The following is a 21,128-nucleotide window of genomic DNA, read 5'->3' as shown; positions in this document are numbered from 1 at the left end:
AAAAAAAAAAAAAAAGGCCAGATAGGCTGTAGGTAGAGGAAAATGTAGAATAAAAAGATTTTTACATTTAAGATGGGAAGAACATTGATATCCTTAAAACATGTGAGTGAAAGAGAAATAATGTATAGAGGGTACATGTGTTTTAGTGGAACAAAGAGGGGATAGGTAAATAGATGTTAAAGAGAAGGTATTAGCTTCCTCCTTTATACTGCGTCAATTGCAGTAGGTAGGAAGAAGAAAATGAGCGTAGATATAGGTACTCTGTTAGCAGAATATTGAAGAAGCCCTGCTTAGAGAATTGCTGGTATTTTCCCCGCTAAGAAATAGATAAAGTTATTTGCTGAAGAAAAATGTGACAAAGAATGTTGTTGAGATTTGAAGCAGAATGAAGGTAGGAGGTTTGAAGAAATTGGAAAGGATTTGAAATAGCTCTAGAACTTGGGAAAATTAAAAGAGAATTGTCATAAAAGTGCTGGCAGTGATATAGTCTGTTCAAAACTGGTTATTGTATTTTCATTGCAACCCATTCACCCAGTAAAATGGATTTCTTTAGCACCTCTGTCTACTTGAGTACAAAAGTGACAGTCCTTCAGGGGGCTTTGTATAGAGTGGAGTAGGGTGTAAGCATTTGTATGCTGGTAACAACCATCCCCCCCAAAAAAACCCCAAAGATTTCCTGATTTACTTGTAATAGTTGTTGATATCCACAGAATAAATACTCCGTAATGGTCAATTTCGAGATATTGGCCTGATGTCATTGAATGCAGAATTGGGAGCAATAACAAACCCTTTTCACCATTCTCATATGATAGATATAAATAACCTCAAAGGCATCAATAGTAAAAAAGTAAAACAAAAATTAAGTTATGAGTTTTGATTATTACCAGGATGTTTAATTGATTTACATGTAAGCTTATATAACTCAAATTTTAATTATGACTAGCAGTCAGCTAAAAAATCCTTAAACTATGATAAATTTTAATTATGACTGTTTAGCAATCATCAAAAAAAATCCTTAAAATGTGAACCACCTCTAGAATGCCACTACTGGTAACTAAATAGGCAAAGAATAGCATACAAAGTGGTATTAGGTGATGGTCCATGTAATACTGTAAGAATAAAAGGAGGAACATCTAACTCATTTATAGAATAAGACCCATCCATATAGGTTTCCTAGATTTGATGATGCTTGAGCTGACACTTGTAGAATGAGAATGATCTAACCAGAGAGATGAGTGGTACAGTAGGCATAAATATTAGCATTTATAAAGTCATGGAAATTTTATGTAGTTGTACTTCGGAAGTAAGGTGTTCATCAGAAGCAAACAGATGAATTGTCTGCCTTCTTTAGGGTATTGTACGTAGAGATTAAAGTACAGAAAAGCTGGTGAAACAAAACAATGTATACATAAAAGAATATGTATATTGAACAACAGCATCCAACAAAATTGAACAGCTACCTTTTCCAGTATGACAGTATAGGAAATATTTGCAACACCTTGCAGTAAGTGCCAAAAAATATTAGAAATTAGCATCACAGGGGTATAAGATTATCAGAGAAAATAAATTGTTAGAGACTTTATTATTAACTAGTTGCTAGACTGTTCATGTCATTAGGGTAAGAAAATTAATACTTGTTCTAAACTTTATGGTAGTCAGAGAGTGTGTGTATCATCAAATAAAATCTCAAGGTTTTCTACTTTATGGATGGTGGTTATATTGACTTACTCCAGTTGAGTACTGTGCTGTATCACTTACTTATTGTAGAAGAACGTAGGAACTTCTTTCAACTTTGTTCTAGATTTACCTTCTAATATTTGTTTTGCTTTCTGTATATGCTTTTTATTCCTAGTTACAAGACATTCTTACCAAAATGTGTTCGAGCAAAGATCCAAGACTATCATATTTTGACAAGGAAGAGAATAAGGTACAGATTTCGCAGATTTATTCAGCAGTTCAGTCAATGCAAAGCTACTGCCAGAAACTTGAAACTTAAGTATCTTATAAATCTGGAGACTCTTCAGTCTGCCTTCTACACAGAGCAATTTGAAGTAAAAGAACCTGGAAGAGGTCCTTCAGGTGAGGAGATTTTTGCAACCATTACAATAACTGGAAACGGTGGAATTCAGTGGTCAAGAGGGAAACATAAAGAAAGTGAGACTCTGACAGAACAGGTAATCCTTAATGATATATTCTCATTCTTTGTTATTTTAAGTAGAATGGCAGTAGAAGAAGCACAGTGATTTTAGTCATTTGAAACCTTGTCTTACACTTCTCCCACTGATAAAAGTGGAATTTAATAGTGTGAATCCATTAGGGTTGTACAGATAGTTCTTTTGTCGTTGTTCTTAAGTAGCTTTTTATACAATTTTTAATGACAATTAGTAATGACTTTCTTATATTTTCAAAAAAGGTTTGAATTCTGTAAATGGTTTTAGGGTAGTTTTGCCTTTTGTCTTTCACTATTGTTGATAATAAGGAGGCACAATCATAAAACTAATTAAATGGAAAAGTTAACTTAATTATTTTTAAAGATAATATATACTTGTTAATTTAATTTTTAAGGTTTGCATTACAAGTTTAAAATTTGTTTATATCTATGTTGTTCTTAGATTGTTTTAAAGATTTAGAAGCATGTTTTATTTTATTTATCTTATTGATAGCTAACTTTCCAATTTTCTGGCAGTAGTTCCTATTAGTATAAAATTGGTTTGGAATGTACTATAATATACTTTGGATTCCTGGCATCCTTTAATGATCTCATTTTTAAGTCAAAGCAAGATAAAGTACACTTTTGGGATCAGATTTTTAGGAGAAGGGATTGCATTTAATACTTATCTATTGTTATCAGTAATACCTTTTTTATTTTAAAGAATTTGGAATTGATGTTGTCTTTTCATAAGTCTTGTTGAAAATGGTTCCATAACTTTTTAATTTTAAATGCTTTTAATTATAGAATTTACAGTTGTATTGTGATTTTCCTGATATTATTGATGTCAGTATTAAGCAAGCAAACCAGGAAGGCTCAAATGAAAGTAGGATTGTAACTATCCATAAGCAAGATGGTAAAAATTTGGTAAGTTTTTTATAACTAAAAAGCAGTTATATTTTACATTTGTCAGAATTAAATATTTCAGAATGTTAATAGCAAAATTATTTTCTTATACGAATTTTGATTAAAGTTATTAATATAGCTGTGCACATAAATACCAATTCAATAAACCTTTTTTAAAATTATCATTTGTATCAGGACCAACTCTCTTCACAGTGACTTTCTTGTACATTACTATAATTTTGACTGTGTGTGTGTATGGTACTGGGAATTGAACCCCAGGCCTTCACACTGAACTACATCCCCAGTCCTTTTTAATTTTTATTTTGAGACAGGATCTTGGTCTGTTCCCCACTACTAGAATCAAACTTTCAGTCCTTCTGCCTCAGCCTCCTAGAGTTCACTCATTTTTATGATTATGAGAGCACCAGCTATTTCTCCTGTTTCCCCCAACTCTGGGTAGTTCTAGTTCCTGTTATAATACTCTACCTGCTAGAAATGTTTTTCCTCTTCTTCCCCTTCCCTCTCCCCCTCTCCCTCCTCCTCTCAATAGGGTTGTACGTAATGCCAGTCATATTGCCTAATTAAAAGAAAAAAATAAAGTGATATCCTTTTGGAATTTATATGACAACATGTAAACCAGTTCTAGGTCAACTTTACCCGATTTCTAAGATATGATTGATTTTAAAAGATTAACCCTTTCCTTTCTTTAAATAGCTTCAGAAATACCAGTTATTTTATTTGAAGGGGAAGGAGTTAATCTTAAAATACTTTACTTTTAAATTTATTCATCTGGCTCTATTTTCTTTTTAAATATTGGGTGCTTCTTGACTCCTAGCTTAAATGTTAACATTATTTGTTCACTTACCTTAAGTATTTGTGTGGCTTATCTGTGTTCCCTTTATATTCTGGGGTTGTATTATGCAAATTAAAACTGACTTGCAACTCACTTTATTCAGCACACTTTTCTGTTTTTAGATAAAAATATGTTAATGTAAACCTACTGCCTAGTAAGCTGTAAGCTTCTTAACTGCAAGAAGCATATTTTCATGTGTGCTTATGTCCTCCTGCACCTTGTATGGTGTTCCAGGACCTAGTTTAGGAAGAGTTTGATAAGTACTTCATGGGTGGATGAAAGAGTGATTAATAATTATCAATCCCATGTGGATTGATTCTCTGAAATAGTATATTGATGCTAATGGGAACATCCTATAGCACACTAAGGAACTCCTTTGTGGGAAAGTATTTGGACTTGTTGACTAAATTTTTTCTGAGGTCATAATATTGGTTAAGTGATAGACAGTTTAAACTCCAATCCATGATTTGAAAACCGAAGCCCTTAACTGTGACTCTACTCTCTTTTTGAATATTCTTAAAGCTCCTTGAAAATAAAACATCATCACTTCGTTGAAATTGTGCTAAAGTTAATTTGGGAAGACTACTTTTTTTCCATATAACCTTTCTATTTTAGGCATTATTATATTTTTTCTTTTTTTGCAATGCAATTTATTACTGTTTCCCCCCACCCCCCGGTACCAGGGATCGAACTCAGGTCCTTGTGCTTGCGAGGCAGTTGCCGGCACCACTGAGCTAAATCCCCAACATAATTATATTTTTTTCTATATACATGTATTATGTTTCTAGTAGTTTTTATGTTCTCGCTGAATTTTAATCATGATATATATTTTCTCTTATGTATTAGGAGTAATAATTTTCCTTGTTATATTTTTCTAACAGATCATTATTAATTTTTTGCTTGTTGTTACATTAGCCCAGGTCACTGCATGTTAGATATATGTTTTAAACTATCATTTTACATGTTATACTGTTATTTTTTATCTTTATGTTTTTTAAATTTTGGTAAAATCTATATAAAATAAAATTCAGCATCACAAACATTTCTAGGTGTATAGTTCAATAGTCTTAAGCATATTTATTGTTATGTATCTGTTTTCTAGAAGATTTTCATCTTACAACACTAAAATTCTATATTCATTAACAAGTGATTATTTTTCCCTCTGCCTACCTCTTGGAATCATTACACGTTTTGGCTCTAAGAATATGATTATAGTAGATATGTCATATAATTTGAATCATATAACTGTCTTTTTTGGGCTTATTTCAGTTAGCATATGTAGTCACTGTTCATGTTATAACATATATTAGAATTTCTTTCCTTTTCAATATATTCACATATCCCATTATATGTATATACCACATTTGTTTATGCATTTATCCACTGATGAACACTTGCATTTGACTATTGTGAATGATTGTGCAGTGAATATAGCTGTACAGATACCTCTTGAAGAGCCTGCCTTATTCCTTTTGATATATACCCAGAAATACAGTTGTTGGATCATACAATAATTCTATTTGTAATTTTTGAGGAATTACCATAGTTTTTTTATCATAGCTGTACCAGTTTACATTCCTCCCAACAATGAACAAGTCTTCCAGTTTTTCAGCATCCTCACCAAAACTTTTTATATTCTGTTTTCTGAATAAGGGTGTGAAGCATTATCTTATTGTGGCTTTGACTTGCATTTCTCTGATGGTTAATATTTTGAGGCAACATTTCATATGCTTGTTGGCCATTTGTTTATCTTTTTTGGGGAGCAATGACTATGCAAGCCTTCTGTCCATTTAAAAAACAAAGCTTGTTGTTGAGTTGTAGGAGCTCTTTATATATTCTGGGCATTAACTCCTTATCTGACATATTTTTGCAAAAAATTTCTCTCAGTAGATTGCCTACTTTATTGTTTATGTCCTTTGATGCATAAAAGTTTTAAATTTTGAAGTAGTCCAGCTTAGCTGTTTTTACTTTTGTTTCTTTTCTCTCTTTTTTCCTGTTTTGATGAGATATAATATGAACACAGTAAAGTGTGCTAATGTGAATTATATGGCTCAGTGCGTTTTTTGATTAATTTGCTTTTTTAAGAAAAAATGATACAAAAATGAAATAATAATGGTTAAGACACTGTGTATTATCCTCAAAGTAGTTACTCAAAATACAAGACATAAACCAAAAAGATTCTTACAGAAAATAAACAAACACATAACAACATAAAATATTCTTTTCCATGAACTAAGAAAAACTAGCATAAACAAAACAAATTAGCAAATATTTTGAATTATTTTTTAAACTAGAGAATATGTAATTTGGGGAAGTATTTGAATTTCCTGTTTATATCTCTCATGTTTTGTTCTATATTTTTTTTGTGTGTTTCTCATATAAGAGAAAACTTAAGATATTTGAGCTTGTGTGTCCGACTTCACTTAACATTATGGTCTCATGTTACATCCATTTAGCGACAAATGTCTTAAATTTGCAATATGGCACTCCGTTGTGTATAAATACTACATTTACCTATCTGTTGATGGATATATATGCTGTTTCTGAGATCTATTATAAATTGTGGTGCAATAAACATAGGTATACATTTTAACTCTTTTGGGAAGGTACCTAGAAGGGGGATATCTGGGTCAAATGGAATTTCTATTTTTAGTTTTTTTGAGCAATCTCCACTTGGTCATCTATTTTTCATCATCCTTGGAATTATCTTCTTATCTCTTTTATTTTATTTTATTTTATTTTATTTTATTTATTTTTCGTACCAGGGATTGAACTCGGGTCCTTGCACTTACAAGGCAGGCAGCATAACATCTGAGCTAAAGCCCTGGTGTTTTATCTCTCTTTTTTTTTTAGATCCTTGGTTTTCTTTATTTCCCTTGTTTTCCTAGGCACAGCCTCTGGTACCTGTTGATATTCCTGTGATACATTAGAAAATTAATTTCGAGAGAATTTTTACATCTTTATGATGTTGACTTATTCTTTGTAGAACATAATCTTAAATATATTCAAATAAAAAGTTGCATTTAAAAGTGTTCAAGTTTTCCTGATAATAATTTTGTACTTTTTTCTTAATTTTAATCTTAGATACTACAGTGTTTTTGTTCTTATAATGGGGCTTTATTTTTTCATGACATAATCAAATTGACTATTTTAACGTAAGTAAATATATACTTTTATATATGTGTACGTGTTTTATTAGGTAAAATGGTACATTTTAGGTTGATTATATATTTGCATACATATGTGCAATGATAAAGTCACAACATAGCTATATGCCGTCACATTTTTGTTTATGAGTACTTTATCTTCTGCAGTATATAGTTGGTATGTAAAAATGAATGCTCATAATATCTGATACCAATTTTTTGTCAGATTAAATAGATTTCTGGTTTAGGTAACTGGTATGTTAGTCTGATAGGGGAAAGAAACATTCAGTAAAATTATGGCTGAGCATGAATTATAATTGGGAAGGCAGGATAAACCTAGGAGAATCTTAAATAACAGACATAAGAATTTGTAATTCAGATTGCATAATTGAGAGTTATTAAAAACATTTGAACAGTTTAGAACAAAATTAGAAGAATGAACCTAATAGCAGGAAGGATGGAAAATCTTCTGTCTTTAATATTCAGTTAACTTTTTAAATGATACAATTTCTTTTTCTTCTCTGCTTAGGAAATTGAACTGAGCTCATTAAGGGAAGCTTTGTCTTTTGTGTCATTGATTGATGGCTATTACAGACTGACTGCAGATGCTCATCATTACCTCTGTAAAGAGGTGGCACCCCCAGCAGTGCTTGAAAACATACAGAGCAACTGTCATGGCCCCATTTCGTGAGTACAGCAGATTATATAAAAAAAAATTCTATACTCAGTAATCCACATTTGTCGATGAAATGGCACATTGAATTTTTTTTATTAGTATATATTTGTAGTACATAATGAATTGATCTGAACTGAATGATCTGTGTGGACTTTCTTATTTTCTAAACAATAGAGAATAACAACTGTTTACATAGCATGTCATTGTCTTGGGTATTATCAGTAATCTAGAGATGATCTGATGAATGTAGGAGAATATGTATGTGTTATATGCAAATTATGCCATTTTGTATAAAGGATTCGAGCTTCCACAGATTTTGATTCTGGAAACAACCCTTCAGGATGCAAACAGACAACTATAGATTTTATACAATAGATAATAGGCTTAGAAGTTTTGAAAAGTACAATATCATAGTCTCACAGTTTTTTAAACAAGCCTTTGTACTAAATCAGATTATATAATAATTAGAATTATTCAAGACATAATTTGGCCATCTGTGTCTCAATCTGTAATACTTACAACTTGTACAAGTTTAACATTTGATTGCTTGTGCATGCTTAATTAACTCTTGGGTATTACAAAACAACAGTAACAAAAATATGTGGTTGTGGCTCAGTGATAGAATGCCTTCCTAGCATGCATGAGGCCAAGGGTTTGAGCCTTAGGAATGCAAAACAAACATACCTCCAGGGTATATTTCTTTTTTGTTGTTGTTGTTTTTGTGGGTTTTTTTTTTTTTGGTTTTTTGAGACAGAGTCTCACTATATAGTTGAGACTGACCTGAAACTCACTATGTAGCCTAGGCTGATCTCGAACTCACAGCGATCCTCCTGCCTCAGCCTCCCAAGTGCTGGGATTATAGGTGTGAGCCACCATGCCTGGCTATAAGTTTTTGTTTTTTCCTGTACTGAGGATTGAACTCCAGACCTTGCACATGTGAGCCAGGTGCGGTTATTTCTTTAATTTTGAAATATTGCAAAAGAACCAAAGAATTAAATTTGAAAATTATGATTTTTTTTATAGTCTAACGACTTCTGCTAAAGCTTCAAACACAAAATGGATTTATGATGTACCTATTTCTAGCCAGGTGCATGCATAGAACTATTGTTTCACCTAAGTCATAGTTATCTCTAAACTCATTCTAGTTTGTAATTGATATCAAATTTAAAGAAGCTGAACAGAATTAAAATCTGGGATTATGAATTTAACCTACCTTGAAATGTTTGAGAAAATTTTTGTGTGTTAAATAATATTTAAGACTTGCCTCAGTCAGTAATTAATGTCTACATAGTTATAAGTACAGTTATTATGAAACATTGCACTATTCGAACATTATATAGGCAATATATATTATAAATCCTTTTCATGGTCCTTGCATTCATTCTTCTATTCACCCATATAATTCATTCATCTATAGTATATGTACTGAGTACCTACTAAATGCAGGCACTGGTTTACATATATGAGAAATATGTTGATAAGTTAAACGAAATGATTCCTACTTTTGTATTTGTGTTTCTTTCAAGATGTGCAGTTTTAAGCCAAGGGTGGTAGTGAGTGCATGCCTATAGTCCCACCACTTGGGAGGCTGAGTCAGGAGGATTGTGAGTCCCAGGCCAACCCAGCCTAAACTACATAGTGAGACCATTCTCAAAAACAAACAAAACCATACAAAAAAAGATGTGTAGTTTCAAAATTGTATCACAAGTTTTAAAACTCAGTGATCTTTTTTAATTATCATAGGTCTTCTATTATACTTTGATATTATACTAAATATTAAAACAGTGCACGTTTTTGTATTAGCAACTGCTTGATAAAAGAAACATGAGAAGTGTTTTCTGAACATCAGTATGGTTTTAAAAATACTAAATTTGTGATCAGAAAGCAGAAAATTCAGAGCAATGATTTGTTTATGATTTTATCTAATAATTTTATATATTTTTATAATAATATAATTCCCCCAATTTAATTTGCACCTACTGCAAAATAGCTTGGCACTTTGATTTTTCCCTTGAACATAATTAGGAAAAATAAAACAGGGGAGCCTTCTAAACATTGAGAATTTTAGATTTGACTTTTGATTTTTTTTATGACATCTCATCATAATGTCATGGTACTTGCTCTGTTGTCATTCAAAGTATTTGTTCTTTACCTTTAGAATGGATTTTGCCATCAGTAAACTGAAAAAAGCAGGTAATCAGACTGGACTATATGTACTTCGGTGCAGTCCTAAGGACTTTAATAAGTATTTTCTGACTTTTGCTGTTGAGGTTAGTATGTTACATTTATTAATAGTATGCATATTATTTAGCCTATGTGTTTATACTTCATATTTATGTATGTATTTATTATTTCTCTTATAATTCTCAGAATCATAGCTTTTGATATGATCTCTGGCATAATAATGTTTAATTTAGCTCAAGGATTAGACACAAGTAAACATAATTCCTAGGATTCATGTAAAAATACTACATGATATATATTGTCTTTCTTTTTATTTGGTATTCTTTTTATCTATATACATATCTATCTATCTTTGGGTTTTACTGATACATCAAATGGTGTTCCATCAAGTCATTGAACGTTTATTTTTTTCACAAAATGGAAAATCTTTAGCAAATTATATAGACTAAAATTAATCAGAAACAAATTGTGTTAAGCAACGGTTATTAATTAGTGGAACATAGGGCCATAACAAAGACATAGAAATATTATAACATTTTTAGTTAGTAATTTTCTAGAATTAAGAATAATGATCTACTATATATATTTTAAGTAAAAACTGCAATAAACTTCAGTATTAGTGCAGATCATCTTCAATTTCATCTATTATTTACTATCCAAAATTATTTTAAAATTTATCATTTATATGGTATAACTCTCTAGAAACTATATATCGTATTTATAGGCAACAATACTCTTTAACAGCATTATTATTCAATTGTTTTATTAAAGCAATCATCTTATATTTAGAGAATCATCTTATATGTAGAGATATTTTGCCTATAAATACAGAAGGTAGTTATTCCATCTGTTTACTATTGCCGAAAATTGGTAGTTTGTCCTAATTTCAGAATATCATCTTAGAATAACATAATATATAGTCTATTGTAATGAATTATAGATTCAAAAAATATATTTTGCTGTTTAGTATATGTACCCAGACTATTATTGATAATATGTATTAGGGAATATATGGTATATCCCTATCTTGAAGAAATTACTTTAGGAAAAAAGTATACCAAAAAATACTAAATTGAGAATATGATTATCTACTACAGGCAAATAAAGACTATAATAGAAAAAAGTATAGTTATTATCTTTTGGAGTAGGAAGAATTGAGGATGTTTTTTGTAAATGATTTTAAATACAATGAATATGCTTTTAAAAGCTCAAAATATTAAGATTAAAGAAAAGTTCATAATATAATGCATAAGAAATATTTTTAAACTGTAAAATATTTAAAATGTCATATCAGAGCTAACACAATAGATAGAATGGGTATTTACCATTGCTTATTAAATGCAGTATTGTTAGAGAGGACCTTGAGAAAGCAGTACTTGAAGTAAGTTTTAAAGAGTGAACAAAAGTTCACTACTTAGGAGAACAGGTCCATTCATAGTAGAGAATATTAGAGAGATACATTTATCAAGGCATGAAACATTGTAAAAGTTGCTTGAAATTATTTAAGACATTTAATATAGCTAGAAAGAAGTTTTATGTAAGAAGTGGTAGGAGTTGGAGATGGTGAGAAACAGCTCATGAAGGCTCCATTTGCTTTACTAGCTGTAGACTTTATCTTTTAAATTACGGAAAGCCATTAAGGATGGTAATTACTATTATTATTATTAATTCTTGATTTATTAATAAAAATAAGCTCTCGAGCCACTTTTGTAGATTATGATGCTGTAATTAGATTCCGTTTTGAAGAACCAAGATCCTCTTATCACCATAATAGCTCCACATTAGGATTCACAGTTCTAATGTCTGAATATTTTGTTGGTTGTTTTTGTGATACTTCTTTTGGCAGAATAATCTTTATGGAATCTATTGTGATTTTCCCTCCTTCTCTTTATAATTAAACTTCTATAGCGAGAAAATGTCATTGAATATAAACACTGTTTGATTACAAAAAATGAGAATAGAGAGTATAACCTCAGTGGGACTAAGAAGAACTTCAGTAATCTTAAAGATCTTTTGAATTGCTACCAGATGGAAACTGTTCGCTCAGACAGTATAATTTTCCAGTTTACTAAATGCTGTCCTCCAAAACCAAAAGGTAAAATAATCTTCCAGTTATTTTACAAATACTGTCAAGGATTGTTTCTGGGGTAGGAGGTATCTTTAGTACATTGATTTCAAGAGAAATATAAAAGAAGCCATCCACAAGCAAATTAATTTGTCTTACTCTGTTGTACAAGCATCATCAGATTAAGATAATTTGATATGAATTATTTGTAAGCAATTTGAAGTTTTGTTATTTTAGCATAAAATGACACTTTAAGGATAATTTCTTGTTATTAATCAGTTACTAACTTACTGAACCAGAAGCTCTCGCTGTGTTAAGAAAAAATTTTCATTTGGGTTTAGAATTTTAATTTTTTTAAATGAAGATAGTAAAGTTGAAAACCCCTTGAATGAGTCTCATTATTAAAAATTATTAAAATTATACTACTTAAGGAAGTAGCTATAATTTTGAATGTTTAAAATAATTGGTAATAGTACATCAAAATTCAATTGATAAACTCCAAAAATCATTTTCTATGAAGAAGATGAATAGTAAGTTTTTAAGCATTTCTTACATGTAGACCTCATTTTATTCTTCTTTGTAACAATTCATATTTTCAATGTGTTTTGAAGCAATGTAGACAAACATATATACACATAAATATATATTTTACTATTTTTTTCCAGATAAATCAAACCTTCTAGTCTTTAGAACCAATGGTGTTTCTGATGTATCAACTTCACCAGCATTACAGAGGCATAATAATGTGAATCAAATGGTGTTTCACAAAATCAGAAATGAAGATTTGATATTTGTAAGTGTAGATACAGATTACTTTTCCTTTTATAAAAACATCTATTTTCTTAATTTCCTACCCCATGTTAGGGTCCTGTAATATATGGAACTATTTTGTTATAATCTATAGTATAAAAATGTAGTTAGTATCTAAACATTTTTATTTGTTATGAAAAATATACTAACCTTTTAAGAAATTAGCAAAATTATTTTAAGAATGAGATTATATTCTTTTCAGAATTTAAAAATATTTCTTTACAAATCTTAAAAATAATCTAGATAAGTCCCACATCTTCTCAAGTTCTCATGAAAGTAAGGGAAATTCAACAGATTGAAAATAAATAAGAAACTGAAGACAAAATAGTATATAAGAGCTGATGATTTAGCTATCAGATGGTTTTGAGTAGAGATTAGTCTCATTTATCACAGGGGTTCAAACTAAAAGCAGTGCAAAGAAGGTCTTGGGCCTGTGAATTGTTAGGAGTTAAAAGTGAGAGCCTGTATTACTGAATAAAGCCAGGATCCTTATAGACATACATGTTATATTACCAGAGGGTTCAGTCCGTGGTAGGCTGGCTGTAAGGCAGAAAAGCCTCAGGGAGGAAAGTACTCGATGGCAGCCAGGAAACAGAGATATAAACCTCCAAAGACACTTCTAAGTAATCTATGAATGCGTCAATAGATCAATCCACTGATGAGTGTAGTATCTCATGATCCAGTCACCTTCTACTTCTGAACACAAGAGACTTTTGGGGGACATTTTAGATATAAAACATAACACATCTTCAATGAAACAACACATGAAATGTGAATAATTTACCCACTTACAAAGGAGGAACAGAGAAAGGAAAGAAGAAAAGAATGTTATATATTTTAGTTGGAGTCTCAGGACAAAGAACCTCTTCTAAGAATTTATAAAGAAAACATTTTGAATTTGGATTTCTTTATATGACCTGTATGATTGGAGAAACACTAAGCCAACATATTAAAAGTGGTATTGGAGCAACCCACTTTCTGGTCCCCCTTCTGTCTCTTAGACAGAAACTTTCTTTACCTCAATAAATTTTTCCTACTCTTAAAAAGAAAAAGTGGTACTCCTCTGATACCCTAATCATGCATGAAGAAAATAAATACAGAATCTTTTTGGAAGAATACACTCTTAAGTTAGACTACCCAGATTTACCATGGATAAAACCACTCCAAACATGAGTTTTTAGTCTGAATTTAGAAATATAGAGGAAATAATCTAGGATTAAGTAAGGATCAGCAGATCAAACAGCAAAATTATACTTTTAAGAGCTTCATATAATATTCAGAGACTATAAAATACACATGTATGCTTAAGAAATAACATAAATTGAAAACACGGAAAAATAAAACATTTAAAAATGAAAGACATTATTTTAAAAGAAATTTGAGAGGTGGGTGTGATGGCACACACTTGTAATACCAACATTCAGGATTCTGAGGCAGGAGGATTATCACAAATTCAGCTTGGGCTGCATAGTTCAAGTCTAGCCTAAAATACATGTAGATATGTAGATAAACATTGACTCTTTAAAAAAAAAATCGTAATTATGTGGGCCAGGGGTTTAGATCAATGGTGCCACCATCTGCCTTGCAAGCTCAAGATCCTGAATTTGATCTCCTATACCAAAAAGAAAAAAAAAGAAAAATTGTAATTGTAGCCAGTACAGTAGGTTTAAAAATAGGGTGGAACCAAAAATGCACTTTACTCATTAACTGTTGTCTTCTATCTTTAATTACTGTTTAAAGTAGAAGAAATTAATTTGGGAGTCTCACATCTATCTTTAGTTTTTAAGGGAAATATTTATTCATGGTTTTTTTAAAAAATGTTTTGACATTTAATGTGTTTCTTAAATTCTTAATTCTTCTATTTCTCCATCTTTGCTCAATTCTCTTCTTTTTTACCCTTTTTTCTTTTAAAGAATGAAAGCCTTGGCCAAGGGACTTTCACAAAAATTTTTAAAGGAGTAAGAAGAGAAGTAGGAGACTATGGTCAACTTCATGAAACAGAAGTTCTATTGAAAGTTCTGGATAAAGCACACAGAAACTATTCAGAGGTGTGTATGTTCTTTGGGTAGTCCATGTAGTTTGTACTGTATGTGCATTCATGTGCATGTAACTATTTGTGCATGCAGCTATGCAAAATTAGAATTTTAAAAAGTATATCAAGGACCTTTTTGAAGATGCTTTTGGATGATGCTGTAGAAAATTATAGGATTTTAAAAATAGCATATTTTTCAACATATTCCTTTCAGCTTTGTATTATGCATATTATTATATCTCTGCAACAATAATACATCTTTGAGGCAATAGCTTTTAAAATTGGCATTCCAGAGCTTTATGGGTTCCATAGAGGTTCCTCTATAATTTCATCTACTAAAAAAAGAAGTTTGAAAGCCACTGTACTGAGCAACACTGAGTAAAGTATTGATGCCTGTGGTTGTCATCCAGAAGTGCTACCAGGCGGAAACTCAGCAGTCAGTTGCCAGAGTCCTGAACATAGCAAGACATCATCAGGGATGACAAAATACATATTTATGATACTTAGAATGTTTTAAAAGATGTAAATGGAAGATGATGTGAAGCATATAAACCAGAACGTTTTTCTGATCCAGAACATCATAGTGTTGGTGATCATGATCCTCTGAACAATCATTCCTAGAAGTTTCTGTCCAAGGCTAGTTGTTAGAGTGATTTTAATACCACGCCATAATACTGACATAAGTATGATGATATTTATCTGCACGGAGACCTCTATTAATTATTTAGGAACCATTATTTAAAGCTCACATCCATCTATCACAGTCCCCTATCATGTCTGGTGTCAGCCTCTAGTTGTACCTATTCTCTATTCTTCGTGTTAACAGGTCTCAGAGTATTTGACTTGTATCATTTGTGGTACCCATTACCACCATTGCTTTCTCTCATTGGTGTGTCTATATTCTAAGATTATTTGGGGGTTTCCTAAAAATGAACCCTAACATCAAGGTTGATGGCAGCTTGCAAATCCAAATAAAGGAACCAAATCACATTGTAATCATATCTGAAGTCCTACTAAGAGTAGGAGAAAGTACATTTCATTTTTGGCAGGGAGTATCTTTCTGAATGATGTATACTTACAACAGTGAAACAGCTGGGCACGGTAACAAGCACATGCCTGTAATTGCAGCACTCAGGAGGCTGAGGTATAAGGATTATTGCAAGTTTGAAGCCAGGCTAGGCTACGTAGGGAGCTCAAGACCAGCCTAAAGTAGATGGCAAGACCTTGTCTCAAAAAGCAAAACAAAGCAAAAACAGCCAAACAATAATTCTTTTGCATTTGTTATTTTCTTTCCCTTAGTCTTTTTTTGAAGCAGCAAGCATGATGAGTCAGCTTTCTCACAAGCATTTGGTTTTAAATTATGGTGTATGTGTCTGTGGAGAAGAAAGTAAGTAAAACCACTGGCTTTCTTATGTTAAATTATGCCTCTCTCAATGAATCCATTGTTGCTTATGTAAAATTTCAATATCAAGATCACACATATCAGTCTAAATTATAATCCAATAGGAATTATATATTGCCCGACCTAAAAAACATTATAGGACTGTTCACTTATGCTTGTGAAAAAATAAATCAATAAATGAAGTTAAATTGCAGAAGACAATATAACTTATGTTACAGTGCCCAAACAATAGCATATTATACTAAACAAATACAGCTTTTTGTGTTTATTATAGCAGTACAGATTTGGCTAGTTCAACATAACATTGGAACAACTGGCCCTTTCACTACAAAATTATTTGGAATTATGAAGAGAAAGCATATAAATTATAGGCTGAATTATTAATGGAACTTACTGAAATCTATTGATACTAGATACTAGATTTTTCAGATGTGATGGAATGATATGTATGTTGTGTCATACTTATATGTTATATGAAATTATATATCATATATATTTATTTAGGTTAATATGTCTTGCTGTTATAAATAAAGCCCAAACTGAAAGATACAAGGTTATATATTCATTGTTTCCTTTAAACTAGTGAATTTTGCTTAATTTCTTTACTTTATTTCCACATATAAACATATATATCTAAATTATATATTTTAGTTGTATATATACTGGAGCCTTATTATTGCCTATATTTTAATGCAGATATTCTGGTTCAGGAGTTTGTAAAATTTGGATCATTAGATACATACCTGAAAAAGAATAAAAATTCTATAAATATATTATGGAAACTTGAAGTGGCTAAACAGATGGCATGGGCTATGCATTTTCTAGTAAGTAATTAATATATTCTTTTTTAATAAAAACATATTGTTTTATCTTATGAAGCAATCTAGAAGTCATCCTGGCACCAAGAAATCTGAATAGATGCTGAGTCATTCAGAATAGGTTAGGTGGTAAAAGGGATTATTTTAGACATGTGCTTATTTAGGTAAAATCATTTTTGAAACAATTTTGTAATCCTTTCATCTCTTGGAACTACTTATAGACAATCTGTAGTTTGTGTTACTTAGATCTATAAAACTTAATCTGAATTTATGTTGAAACAGGTTGTGTTTTTATGAATAATAGAGAATACATTTTCATTGTATCTCTGGGCAATTGGACATCAGCATTCAATAAGAAAGGAGTAAGGACAGAGAAGCAGAGAACCAGAGGGCTAGCCAGTTCCTACTCCTCAGAATATACCCATGTTCTATTGAACTGAAAATATTTTCTACAAACCATTTAGGGTCTCAGGTTTGAAAGATGGAATAACTTTGAGTAGCTTTAATTTATTCATTTCATCATGGATATATATCATTGTGTCAAATGGCATATAAAACAGGAAGTGCTGTCATAAAACTTCTTTTTATTGTCTTACAGCATGCCTCCAAATTAGTATTTACATTGTTGTCTTACATACTTTCTTTAGACTATTGGGGCCTTGACCAACCATATTAAATACTCAAACATTTGTGGAATGATGTTTGAATGTATGTGCATTTAATTTTTTTTTGCATTTAATTTTAATAGGAAGAAAAAAACCTTATTCATGGAAATGTATGTGCCAAAAATATTCTACTTATCAGGGAAGAAGACAGGAAGACAGGAAATCCTCCTTTCATCAAACTTAGTGATCCTGGCATTAGTATTACAGTTTTACCAAAGGACAGTAAGTTCTATATTTAACTTTATTAAGTGTTACTTGGATAATACCATTAAAAATGTTAATTTTCCTTGAACTCTTAATTTTTTGATATGTGCTTGATTAATCATAGCATGTAGCTATCATTTGCAATTTAAATTAAGTTATAGTTGTATCCTGTTCTCTGTCCATTTCTTCTTAGAAGTATGTCATCACGAACTATGAAATAATTTTAAAATAGTTTCTTTTTGTTGTTGTTTTTTGAGACAGGGTCTCACTATGTAGTTGAGACTGACCTGGAACTCACTATGTAGCCCAGGTTGGTCTCGAACTCACAGCAATTCTCCTGCCTCAGCCTCCCAAGTGCTGGGATTACAGGCGTGAGCCACCACACCTGGCACTTAAAATAGTTTTAATTCCTAGTCATGTATGGTAGGATTTTATTTATTTTTAATGTAAAAATTTTAAATATTATTCATTGTGCCATGATAAATCTTTTTAAAAACTTCTTTATTCACTAAAATTTTTTTGAAAATATATATTATTTAGCTTGATATGTTATTTAATTATTTAGCTAAATCTGACATTTTAAGTTTTTTTAAACTTTCTCTTGTGTCTTTATTTTCTACATAATACAGTAAGTTAAAAGTAAAAATTCCAGTCAAATGCTGAGTGCAGTTTTTTTGGTTGAAATGTTTTAATTGTGCTTCATTATCTTAGCTAATTTCTCCAGTTGAATATTCTGAATTCAGAATCAAAGTTGATCGATTTTTGTGGATTGATGCATAGTATCCTATTTGAATCAGTATACTTAAACTTGATGGCTTATTCAATAGTGAAGACAGTAGTATTAGGATAGTAGCATGGGGAAGAAAATCTTCTAGTACTCAATGAAATTTTAACCTTTGGAATGGCTGGTAAGCATGAAGAAAAATGTATTTATATTGTCAAGGAGAGGGGAATCAATGTCTTCTTTCATTTCTTGATTATAAGCAAAAGTATTCACACTGCTTTACCAAAATATGTAACAGATTATCCTTCATTCTTACCTATTTATCTGTCTATGTCAGAATACTACCCTTCCACAGAAACTTTACTTGAACAATTTTATGATCTAACTACTAGAAGTTACCAATTCCATACCTAGAATATCCTGATACAACTTAGTCATTCATCTGCTGTAATGATAAATGCCTGTTGTCCTTATGTGTCTGCAAGTCAGAATGGCCACTATTATGAAATCATTAAAACATCATCAATATTGTAAAATTGCTTTTACTATTTACATATTGTAAATATTGTAAAGTTCTAAAAATATATTGAGAAGCAATTTTAAGACAAATTTTATAGATCTTTTACTTTTTTGAAAGGCAGAACTACTAAGGAGAGGCAGAGAGAGTGGGATACCAGTAGAGACACTTATTCCCTTAAGTTTAGTTGATCTGGAATTCACTGTACAGACATCCCTCATTTAACACCTGAGTTCAGATCACACAACTGGGTTGTCATTGAATTGGTTGCTAAATGAGGGATTGTATATAGTATGTACATTATAATATACAAAACAAAAAAGTGGTCAAAGGAAACTCCAACTTTATGCTTTGCTTTTATTTGCATAACTCTCACATGCATTAATAGAATTAGAACATAAAACTACAGTACTGTACAGTACAATCATAAAAATTATAGTACTGTATAAACAAGGTGTACTGTACAAAGAAGACAATGCAGCTCTATAAACCAGATGTACTGTACAAAAAAGACAATTCTTAAGTCTGAGTGGTGGGCCATAAATCTGAACAGTCGTTAAACAGGTAGGTCATGAAAGAAGGAATATCTGTGTTTTGTCCCTGTACTAACAAATTTGTAGTTAATCATTGTGCATCAGTGTTGTTACTGGGTTTTTTCTTGTCTTTCTTTTTTTTTGGGGGGGGGGTACTTTGGGATGGAACTTGGGCCCTTAGGCTTGCGAGGCAGATGCCAGAACCACTGAGCTAAATACCCGGACCTTACTGTTAAAGCTTAGATATTGAATTAGATGATCTCAAATGTTGCCTCAGCTGTTAAGCTTATGCACACATGAACATGAATACTCTACATCTAACAAAAAAGATTTGATTATTGAGATGAATCTGAAAACTGCATATAAAATAATTGTTTACCTATAGAGATTAATTATTCTTTGTTCCTATCATTTAAAAGTTCTTCAGGAGAGAATACCATGGGTACCACCAGAATGCATTGAAAATCCTAAAAATCTAAATTTGGCCACAGACAAATGGAGTTTTGGTACCACTTTGTGGGAAATCTGCAGTGGAGGAGACAAGCCTCTGAGTGCTCTAGATTCTCAAAGAGTAAGTTGATACAGACTTAAGTTAGAATTACTGTGTCTGTAATCCACCATATTTCTTTTTCAGATTCAATATATTAATTGTAAAAGCACATCTTAATTTTAAAAAGAAGTTTGGTACAGAGTTGTACAATTTATTCTTAACATTTGATTATCTAATCTTAGAAACTACAGTTTTATGAAGATAGGCACCAGCTCCCTGCACCAAAGTGGACAGAATTAGCGAACCTTATAAATAATTGTATGGATTATGAACCAGATTTTAGGCCTTCTTTCAGAGCCATCATCCGAGATCTTAACAGTTTATTTACTCCAGGTATTTATTGATCACTATTCATCTTGTTGTATTTAATGAATGTTTATTAATTTTGTAATCCCTTCTCAAAAGTTCCTTATCATCTCTTAATTTCTTATGTTCATATATGTTTTATGCTTTATACACCTTCTAATCTCCTTGCACAGTCTGCACAGTCTTAAGGCCTTTTTCTCCATCAATAGCCTATTTATTTGAATAAGAAAAAGAACAGCTGGGTGTGATGGTGTACACTGTAATCCCAGCACTTGGAAGACTGAGGGAGGCTGAAGCAGGAAGATCTCTGTGAGTTTGAGGTCAGCTTGGGCTACACAGTGAGTTCAAGGCCAGGCTGAACTATATAGTGAGACCCTGTCTCAAAACAAAAATAAAAACAAAAACAAAACAAAAAAATAAGAACAAACAAAACTTATTACATGCCTATGTTAGACTCATACCTAATTTATTTTGCCAATTAATGGGAAGTATTAATTTGCCAATTAATAACTGCATCAACTTTTTAATAACTTGGTTTTTAAGTAGTTGCCATATAGTTTACAATTGATTAATTTTCTAAACATAAGG

General features: G+C 31.3%; 1 protein-coding gene across 2 annotated transcripts in view; it reads left to right on the top strand.

Moving 5' to 3' along the window:
* The window catches only part of Jak2 (Janus kinase 2), a 100,638-nt gene that overhangs the window by 68,260 nt on the left and 11,250 nt on the right, over positions 1 to 21,128 (top strand). For both annotated transcript variants that reach the window (XM_033757686.1, XM_010620837.3), the window contains exons 7-18: positions 1,853 to 2,174; positions 2,957 to 3,076; positions 7,584 to 7,741; positions 9,889 to 10,000; positions 11,823 to 12,009; positions 12,645 to 12,772; positions 14,703 to 14,837; positions 16,121 to 16,208; positions 16,920 to 17,047; positions 17,790 to 17,928; positions 20,104 to 20,255; positions 20,417 to 20,567. In XM_033757686.1, coding sequence (XP_033613577.1) covers positions 1,853 to 2,174; positions 2,957 to 3,076; positions 7,584 to 7,741; positions 9,889 to 10,000; positions 11,823 to 12,009; positions 12,645 to 12,772; positions 14,703 to 14,837; positions 16,121 to 16,208; positions 16,920 to 17,047; positions 17,790 to 17,928; positions 20,104 to 20,255; positions 20,417 to 20,567 — 1,820 coding nt within the window. The remainder of the gene's footprint in view (positions 1 to 1,852; positions 2,175 to 2,956; positions 3,077 to 7,583; positions 7,742 to 9,888; positions 10,001 to 11,822; positions 12,010 to 12,644; positions 12,773 to 14,702; positions 14,838 to 16,120; positions 16,209 to 16,919; positions 17,048 to 17,789; positions 17,929 to 20,103; positions 20,256 to 20,416; positions 20,568 to 21,128) is intronic.

The sequence above is a fragment of the Fukomys damarensis genome, unplaced genomic scaffold (assembly GCF_012274545.1).
Source record: "Fukomys damarensis isolate Sample0158 unplaced genomic scaffold, DMR_v1.0_HiC HiC_scaffold_31, whole genome shotgun sequence".
NCBI classification, from domain to species: Eukaryota; Metazoa; Chordata; class Mammalia; order Rodentia; family Bathyergidae; genus Fukomys; species Fukomys damarensis.
The sequence above is the reverse complement of the archived record's forward strand: the minus strand, read 5'-3'. Positions and strand labels throughout refer to the sequence as shown.